At 43.9% G+C, this 9,569-nt stretch overlaps 1 protein-coding gene across 3 annotated transcripts in view; it reads left to right on the top strand.

Moving 5' to 3' along the window:
- The first annotated feature begins 837 nt into the window (after nucleotides 1–837).
- SMARCC1 (SWI/SNF related BAF chromatin remodeling complex subunit C1) overlaps nucleotides 838–9,569 on the top strand; it is a 172,706-nt gene continuing 163,974 nt past the window's right edge. For 2 of the 3 annotated variants that reach the window (XM_025884851.2, XM_025884853.2), the window contains exon 1: nucleotides 839–1,099. In XM_025884851.2, coding sequence (XP_025740636.1) covers nucleotides 905–1,099 — 195 coding nt within the window. In that variant the 5' untranslated portion in view covers nucleotides 839–904. Of the gene's footprint in view, nucleotides 1,100–9,569 lie in introns of all 3 variants that reach the window. The other variant, XM_025884852.2, reaches the window with a different exon arrangement.

Below are 9,569 nucleotides of genomic sequence, written 5' to 3'. Positions count from 1 at the left end.
CAGGCTCTGTTCCCAGCACTGAAAGTACCCCTGTGAACAAGTCACGATTAGGTTCTCATGTAATGAATGCGGACAAGTAAGAAAATAAAAAATACCAGGTCGTCGTGAGTGCTACACAGAGAATGTCGAGTGAATATGATTAGCTGTTCAATATTGTACGCTCAGAGATCGTTTTTTCTTAAAGTACCCTTAGGCTATGAATTTGCAAGCGCCTAAGCGACAGTCATAGGGGAAGAGCTGTGCAGGTCTCAGGAACAGCCGGTGCAAGGGTCCCGAGGTAGGAAAGAGCTGGTGTGGCTGTAGCCACGAGGGGGAGGAAGGTGTGTGCGGCCGAAGCTGCTCCGGGTGGTGGTCCCAGGTGGACGTTTACAAAGGCTACGCGGCCACTCTGTGCAGAAAGTCTGAGGGCAGGGGGGCAAGCCGACGCAGATTCCCACCCTGAGTGGGGGTTCCTCGGCCAGCACTGGACACACTAAACGGGTTTCCCCTCGGAACTTCTCACGCCAGGTCTTTTCTCCGACGGTGTCAGGGGATGACACAGAACCTCGGTGCAGTGGTTGACGGGATGCAGGAACTTGGATACAGCACCTCCCGCAGAGGCCCAGGCTGGGTAGCGGAGAAGGTGCGCAGCCTGCCTCGGCGGGCGGAAGAGGCGGGGGCAAGTGCTTGTCCCAAGTTCGCCCGGCGCCGGTGATGCGCATGCGTGCGCGCGTGCCCTCTTCGGTTAGGGACCGGGTCCCGAGAAGGGGCGGGGCCGGCCCTCCGCGCCGGAAGGGGGTTGGCTGGGCGGGGTCGGGAGGCGGTGGCGGCGGCTGCGCGCGCGCGCGCGAGTGCGAACGCGGATCGCCGCGAGGGCCGAGGCGGGCCGAGGCGGGCCGGGCGGTGGGGACGACGGACGGCGACTATGGCCGCGGCGGCGGGCGGCGGCGGGCTAGGGGCGGCGGCGGGCGCCGCAGGCGCGGGAGGTGCGGCGACGGCCGCGGGCCTGGCCGTTTATCGGCGGAAGGACGGTGGCCCGGCCAGCAAGTTTTGGGAGAGCCCGGAGACGGTGTCCCAGCTGGATTCGGTGCGGGTCTGGCTGGGCAAGCACTACAAGAAGGTGGGTTCGCGCGCCCGTGGGGGCCGGGGAGGCCACGCGACGGGAGCCGGGCGCAGCTACTGGCCTCGCGGGCCTCGGGCCGCCCCCCCCCCCCCCCGCGCGCCACGAGGGACAACAAAGGCAGGCACCGGGCCCGCCACGCCCCCGCCGTCCGCTCTCGGCGCCCGCGCGCCCGGGGCTCCACCAGGTCCTGGGGGCCAGGCCTCTGGGAATCCCTGCATCGCGGGCGAGAGCCCCAGCTCACCCCGGTGTGCAGGAGCATCTCGAGCTCAGCAAACCGGAGGGCGTGAATCTCTTTTGTTAGCTGCATTGGGTGTGCGAACAATGAATATTACAAACTGTCCGAGCCAGGGTTGTAAGAGCAGCTTCAAGTATTGCTTAGCGACTCATCTTCAAAGTCAAGTGAGGTAGCTAAGGTTCTACTACCTGTTGTTGGTTTGGTAAAGAATGACTAGACAATTGTACTCGGAAGTTAATAACAGCAGGCCAATACAATGGATGATAGTATGGATGAGCACTGATACTAAAAAATGACAGTTTTTACTTCATTGTACTTTTAGTTTCGTGTGGTGTGAGTACAAGAGTTAACGTTCACAGGTACCTAATGTGTTTCTCAGTGAGGCCTTCCCCGAGAATCCCATTTATACTAGACTGCCGCAACTTCATATCAGTACCTTTATTTTCTTTGTACCACTTTGTGAGATTATTTTTTTCATTTAGCTGTTTTTCCTACTTTTGGGAGGTAAGTTCCGCTGAGTCAGTGGTATTGAAAGTTGTGAATTAACCTTTTATTTATAACGAAGTGTTTTTTAACTTCCCCTTGTAGATACCTAGGAGTGAACTCCCTTAGAAGGTGTAATGAAGCAGACAGCCCCAAATACCTTCTCTGCCCCAGATTTCGGAACACCCTTTTCAAGTTCCATACTTCCCCCATTGAGAACCATAGCACTGGGGTAAGGACCTTGTCAGGCCTCTTCACTGCAGTGCACCGCCGCCCCCCCCATGGTTGGTACTAATTGCCTCGCCCTTAGTAGTTGCTTAGTAAATATTTGTTCAGTGAATGAAAAGACGAAGTAGTCTAGAAACCTATTTTGAGTTCTGCAGCGCAATGGAGTCTGTCAGGTTTTGGCGGTTGATAGGGACAGGATCTTGGGTTCTTTTGACATTACACTGTGGTACTTTCAGAAGTGGCTGTTTCTTTCTGAAGTTTTAGGAAGTGAGAGACAATGTATATTTTTATATGCTTTGACTTTTTTTGCCCCCAAATTTTGCAATCATATTTGGGATTGCCAGTTTTTCTCATCTGTGTGTAAGTAGACAAGAATATTGCTCTCCCTTTTACAGTGATAAATTGGTCACTTTTTTATGTAGGCAGCAGAGCTTCTAGAAGAGGCTAAGGAAATTGAACATATTTATATTATGAAAGTATTATTTTTGTCTTATGCTCTTCAGCCAATGCTTTGGGTTTTTTTTTTTTTTTAAGATTTTATTTATTTATTAGACAGAGAGAGACAGCAAGAGCAGGAACACAAGCAGGGGGAGTGGGAGAGGGAGAAGCAGGCTTCCCACTGAGCAGGGAGCCCGATGTGGGACTCGATCCCAGGACCCCGGGATCATGACCTGAGCTGAAGGCAGACGCTTAACAACTGAGCCACCCAGGTGCCCAATGCTTTGGGTTTTAAATTCACTGTACCTTAATGTAGCCTTCCCCTCCCCCAGTCTGGATTTCTTTATTGAGATATAATTGACATATAACATATTAGTTTATCAATGTAGTTTTATCAGAAATGAGGAATATTCCTTTGGATATCAAGGAATAGGAAGGAGAAATAAAAATAATAGTAATTTCTACCTCTCCAAACTCTCTGTGCATCTGTTTGGGCCCAATTTTGTTTGGGTGAAGAAGTGGTTCTGGGGCAGACAGGGATTTGTCCCAGAGTGTTGAGGCCATTGGGCAAATGTTGGCTCAGTGTTCTTCAGGCCTTAAAGATCAAGTAGAAGTTAGGTCTCAGGGTTTCATAAGGCCATTCTTGGGCCTCCTCAAATTCAGAATTGTATATTCCTTATGCCTGACAGCCAGAATCCTCTCAGCCTTAGAGAGTGGTGTTGGAGTGGTGAAAGTACTATCCAGGACACAATATATTTCCACTCAGTGTACACATTGATGGGTTTTAACTATTTTCTGTTGCATTTAATACTATATTTTCACATTAATAAATCTCAGCAACTGAATGAAACATGACAGTGGTAGTCCCGTTTTTATTAATTTTTTGTTTTTAAGATTTTATTTATTGGAGAGAGTGAGCACACGAGCAGGGGGAAGGGGCAGAGGGAGAAGCAGGCTCACCACTGAGCAGGGAGCCTGATGCGGGACTCAGTCCCAGGATCCTGGGATCATGACCTGAGCCAAAGGCAGCCACCCAACGGACTGAGCCACCCAGGCGCCCCCCATTTTTATTAATGGGTTTATCCATGCATTCCATGAACAACAGCTGGGCATCTAACTGTATCTGGGCACTTAAACCATTACTCAAATTCTTATAACAGTCGTGGTTCATAGATATTTATTTCATTTTACACATGAGTGGAACCTGAGACTCCAGATATAAGTGACTTCTCTAAGATTACAATTAGGAGTGAAGGTCTGCCTGGCTCCAAAGCCCCAATTTTTTTTTGCTACACATAATCCCTCTCATCAAGGAATATAGTGGAAGGTAGTGGAAAATGTAGTGGTAAAAAACATAGACCCTTGTAAAACTCATGTGGTTTCAAATTAAAAGAACTTCCTTGTATTTTTGTTTTCTGTGTGTCCTTAGTAGGTGCTCAGTACATGTTTGTTCAATGAATGAACAGGTTCTAGTCTAGGAATCTATTCATTTAAGCTTTGTTGATAAATTTGGCTCAGCAACACAGAAGGGAGAGGGAATACTTTTTGATTAGGATGAGCTTCAACTGGGCCAAAGAAGTCCAGAGGAGGTGACTCCTGGAGGGAGGCAGGGTAGGTGATTGGGAGCACAGGGTGGTTAACGGTTGGCTTGAGGTTGCATTTTAAGTCCAGCAGCAGTACGGAAGGAAGCTTGTTCATCTCCTACCTGAGCTGCCTTTGTATTATTGGGTACGTCTTTGCGTCCTAACTTTGATGAAGATGAAAGCTGTATTTCTGTCCATGGTTTCTGAGTGGTTTTCAAATGATAAAACCTTACTGATTTTAAATGGTTTCAACTCAGATACTTTGGAGGTGAAGGATATCTGTAAACAATTAAGTTCCCAGGTAAGTTTCTTCCTGGTTTGGCTCATTAATGAAATAAGATTTAAGATGGCAGAATGATTTCAATGTAAGGGTGATCGCTAAAGTAGACTAGATTGTCTAAGGAATGCGTTTCAATACACTTTACATAAAGTATTTAACAGTTAAAGACAGTTTTTTTGTTTTATGGGGCATTTGCTGCAATAGGTTTGTTTAGGGACACGTTATTAAAATTTTGATACTTTATTGATGCCATAGATAGCATAAAGCAGATATATTGATAAAACTTTCTAAACTTATCTTTCTACCTTTTCTTTCTCTTTTTTTTTTATCTTCCTACCTTAAAATACTTGAGACTAAAAATTTTTGGTTGTCTTAAGTAAAACATGCTGTTGAGCTTTTTTTTGATCAAAAGATAAAATGTTTATGACTGAAATAATCTATATTTTTTTTTTTGGTTAATCAGAATTCAGTATTTTGAAAGCTGTCAAGAACCCTTTATGTTTTAGGTAATGTTTTTGGAAGCCATTTAAAATGAGCTCTATTATGTCACTGTAGGATAGTGAATGAGCATTACACTTTGGAAGATGTGAGTTCAGTACTCTCGGCTGCTAATAACTTGTCCCTAATTGGTGGTGTCCTTGAGCAGATGACTTGATTCCTGTTTTAATTTTCCATATGTAAATTGGAGTAAGATTGACTTCCTTAAGACTGAATCAAACGAGATAGTTGTTGAAGACGAGATTATGTAAATTTGAGGTGGTGATGATACTTTTGTGTATATCCCATGGTCAGCTTGCTTTATTCTTATTGGTTAAATAGAATGTTAATATTTTGAGGTGTTTAAAAAGTTGATTTAAAACATTATAACATTGGCTGCCTTTTGAGTGGTTGTGAGGTATAGTTTAATACATTAATGTGACAGTTCATTTATGAATTAAAAATGTCATCTTTTTCGTGTTTGGTAACTTTTGTGGGTGATTTGGGAAAAGTATTTAACCAAGGTTAAATATTTTATAATTAAAAAAATTGGGGGGGGGGTTCCTGAGTGGCTCAGTTGGTTAAGCGGCTGCCTTCAGCTCAGGTCATGATCCCAGGGTCCTGGGATCAAGTCCCATGTGGGGCTCCCTGCTCAGCGAGGAACCTGCTTCTCCCTCTCCCTCTGTCTCCCGGCTTGTGCTCTCACTCTCTCTCTGTCAAATAAATGAATAAAATATTAAAAAATAAATAAAAAATTGGGGGTGCCTGGGTGGCTCAGTCGGTTAAGCGTCTGTCTTCTGCTCAGGTCATGAACCCAGGGTCCTGGCATCTAGCCCTGAGGCAGTCTGCTTCTCCCTCTGCCTCTCTCTCGTGTCTCTCATGAATAAAATAAAAATAAAATCTAAAAAAAAATTGGATTTTAAAATACCTAAGGTAATAATTTTGATTGAACTTTGAACCTGGCCATCTTTATTTTGAAACTATTAAAGTTGACCACATGAAACTTTTTACATGTTTTTGTATTCTGAATGATAATATAGCAAATGAAACATGCATAGTAGTGAAATTTAGAATATATATGAAGCTATGTATATAGCAGTTGCTAAACTTAATTTTTGCCTAAAGGGTTGATTTGGTTTTTGCTGAACAGCCTTCCTCCAAGATGGTGTGTTTTTCAGTTTTAGGATTTGGCATTGTTCAGTTATCTACAGGTATCTGAAAAATAAAAAGTTAGGCTCATTAATTTTTCATGTTGCTTTACTGTGTACAAAAATTGCAGTATAATTTTGTCCTGAGAAACCCATTCTTATAAAAATAATAAAGTTACCTTGTGGATATATACTCCATATTTTGTCAGTTCTGTAGTATACATTTGAAGAGTTTATTAAGGATTACATGAGTGCTATGAATTACTTACTAATTGAGTATTGCTTATTAAAGATTTAGTATGTTGAGTAAATGGGAAAAAACCAGATACTGAATTGTCACTTGTAAGTGTATAGTCCTTAAAAAAGTAAACTTAATAGTTTTTGTTGGAATTGGCAACTGGCAATATATTATCGTAAAGGGGAATCGTAAGTAGCTTTAAACGTTTAAAAATTGTTTAACTCGGGGCGCCTGGGTGGCTCAGTCATTAGGCGTCATTAGGCGTCTGCCTTCGGCTCAGGTCATGATCCCAGGGTCCTGGGATCGAGCCCCACGTCGGGCTCCCTGCTCCGTGGGAAGCCTGCTTCTCCCTCTCCCACTCCCCCTGCTTATGTTCCCTCTCTCGCTCTGTCTCTCTCTGTCAAATAAATAAATAAAATCTTTAAAAAAATTGTTTAACTGGTTTTTAACTTTTTAAAATTTTAAAAAGATTTTATTGGAGAGAAAGAAGGGTGGGTGGGGAGAGGGAGAAGCAGACTGCCTCGGGGCTGGATGCCAGGACCCTGAGATCATGACCTAAGCCTAAGTCAGAAGCTTAACTGATTGAGCCACCCAGGCTCCCTTTAACTTTTAAATTATAATTCAGCATATTCTTTAACTAAGATGTATAGTAATACCTGAAACAGATTTTTTAAAAAAGTTTAGTGGTTCTTTTTTTTAAAAAATATTTATTTATTTGAGAGAGAGAGAGGGCACAAGTGGGGGGCGGGTTGCAGAGGGAGAAGCAGACTCCCCCCTGAGCAGGGAGCCTTGTGCGGGGCCAGATCACAGGACTCCAGGGTCATGACCTGAGCCGAAGACAGACGCTTAGCCGACTGAGCCACCCAGGTGCCCCAGTTTAGTGGTTCATAAAGTGGGTTCCCACTCCAGTTGTTTCACCTAGAATTTCTTAGAAATGCAAATTCTTGGGCCTGACCTATGGAATTAGAAACTCCAAGTGGGTCTAAAATTTGAAAAACATTATTTTAGTCCAACAAAATTGACATCTTACATGTTTAATGGTATGAAGTTTGTTTCCATTTTTTGACTAGTGTGTGGCACAGGTGTTTTACTTTGTGGCCTTACGAAAATGTGTTTTCACAGAACACCCTTAGTATATATATATATTTTTTTAAAGATTTTATTTATTTATTTGACAGAGAGAGAGAGACAGCGAGGGCAGGAACACAAGCAGGGGAGAGGGTCAGAGGGAGAAGCAGGCTTCCCGCCGAGCAGGAAGCCCGATGTGGGATGACCTGAGCCAAAGGCAGACGCTTAAGGACTGAGCCAGCCAGGCGCCCGAACACCCTTAGTAGAAAAGAAAACTTTTTATAAGGATGAAAAAGGAGTGGTCTAGAACAGGAATAGATAGATTTTTTCTATAAAGGGCAGGAGAGTAAAGATTTTAGGCTTTTCAGGTCATGCCATCTCAATTGACTCTGCTGTTATATGAAAGCCATCACAGACAATGTGTAGTGAAAGAGTGTGCTGTGTTTTGATACAACTTTATTTATGGACACTGAAACTTGAATTTCATGTAATATGTGTCCTGAAATATTATTCTTTTTTTAAAAGATTTTGTTTATTTGAGAGGGAGAGAGACAAAGCACAAGTCGGGTTTGAGGGAGAGGGAGAGGGGAGCCCAACATGGGCTTGATCCCAGGACCTCGAGATCACGACCTGAGCCGAAGGCAGATGCTCAACCGACTGAGCCACCCAGGTGCCCTGAAATACTATTCTTTATTCTTTAAAATTTCTTTCTAGAGGTGCCTGGGTGGTGCAGTCGATTAATTGTCTGACTCTTTGTTTCAGTCCAGGTTGTGATCTCAGGGTCATGAGATCCTACCCTGTGTTGGGCTCCCTGCTCAGCTCGGAGTCTGCTTGAGATTCTCTCTCTCCCTCTGCCCCTCCCGCTCATGCTCTCTCTCTTTGAAAGTCGTTGGGCGTCTGCCTTCGGCTCAGGTCATGATCCCGGGGTCCTGGGATCGAGCCCCGCATCGGGCTCCCTGCTCTGCGGGAAGCCAGCTTCTCCCTCTCCCACTCCCCCTGCTTGTGTTCCCTCTCTCGCTGTGTCTCTCTCTGTCAAATGAATAAAATCTTTAAAAAAAAAAATTTCCTTCCAACCATTTAAAAATCAAAAAACTGTTCTTAGTTTGTGGGCCACAGAGAAACAGGCAGTGGACTGGATTTTACCAACCTTTGGTCATGTAATATAAAGCATTCCAACAAAATACCAGTTTTTAGCAAAGTGAACTGCATGCTGGCTGTTTCATTTAGAGTGGAAAGCTAATGCACCTGTATAAATAAAATTTGGGAGGATACTAAGCTTTAAGAAGAATTGCCTTTTATATCATGCCTTATCTTTGCTTGGCAGTAGTACAAATTGAGAGCCATTCAATTTAGTAAGAGTAGACTGTGCAGCTGATAATCATTTTGTCATATATAAATCACTTACAAATTATTTCTTGTAATAGAAAGCTACCACATTAATCTTGAAATGTTGGGTGATACTGGGTACGAGGTTGTTCCAGGAAGAAAAATTCATTTTACTATCTTTTGTTATCTTTTCAATTTCAAGGAGGTATAGATGTTTTTCCTTTTCAAAATTGGAGTTTTAAAAAAATTTATTGAGGGGCGCCTGGGTGGCTCAGTCCGTTAAGCGTCTGCCTTTGGCTCAGGTCATGATCCCAGAATCCTGGGATCGAGTCCCACATCGGGCTCCCCGCTCCGCGGGAAGCCTGCTTCTCCCTCTCCCACTCCCCCAGTTTGTGTTCCTGCTCTCACTGTGTTTCTCTGTCAAATAAATAAATAAAATCTTTAAAAAAATATAAAAATAAAAAAATTATTGAATGGGGCGCCTGAGTGGCTCAGTCGTTAAGCATCTGCCTTCGGCTCAGGTCATGGTCCTGGAGTCCTGGGATTGAGTCCCACATCGGGCTCCCTGCTCTGCGGGAAGCCTGCTTCTCCCTCTCCCACTCTCCCTGCTTGTGTTCCCTCTCTCGGGGTGTCTCTGTCAAATAAATAAGATCTTTAAATAAAAAAAAATTAATGTATTGGCTTTTCAAAGTGATATTGAACATTTCATACTTAATTAAACTTTCACATTTAATTTAACTTGCTAATTTATGCTTTTCCTGTCATGTTACGTATTTCCTTGCTGTGGAACCAGCTTGCTGTCTGCCACTGGTTTGGCCTTTGGACATTGTCGACATTAGCGTGCGTAACTTTTCAAATATATTTGTTTACAATTTTTTTTAAAGATTTTATTTATTTGAGAGATAGCAACAGAGATAGTGTCAGAGATAGCGAGAGAGAGCACAAGTGGGGAGGAGAGGGAGA

Source organism: Callorhinus ursinus, unplaced genomic scaffold (assembly GCF_003265705.2).
Source record: "Callorhinus ursinus isolate GAN/ISIS: 27379988/994484 unplaced genomic scaffold, GSC_fseal_2.0 scaffold15, whole genome shotgun sequence".
Lineage (NCBI taxonomy): Eukaryota > Metazoa > Chordata > Mammalia > Carnivora > Otariidae > Callorhinus > Callorhinus ursinus.
The sequence above is the reverse complement of the archived record's forward strand: the minus strand, read 5'-3'. Positions and strand labels throughout refer to the sequence as shown.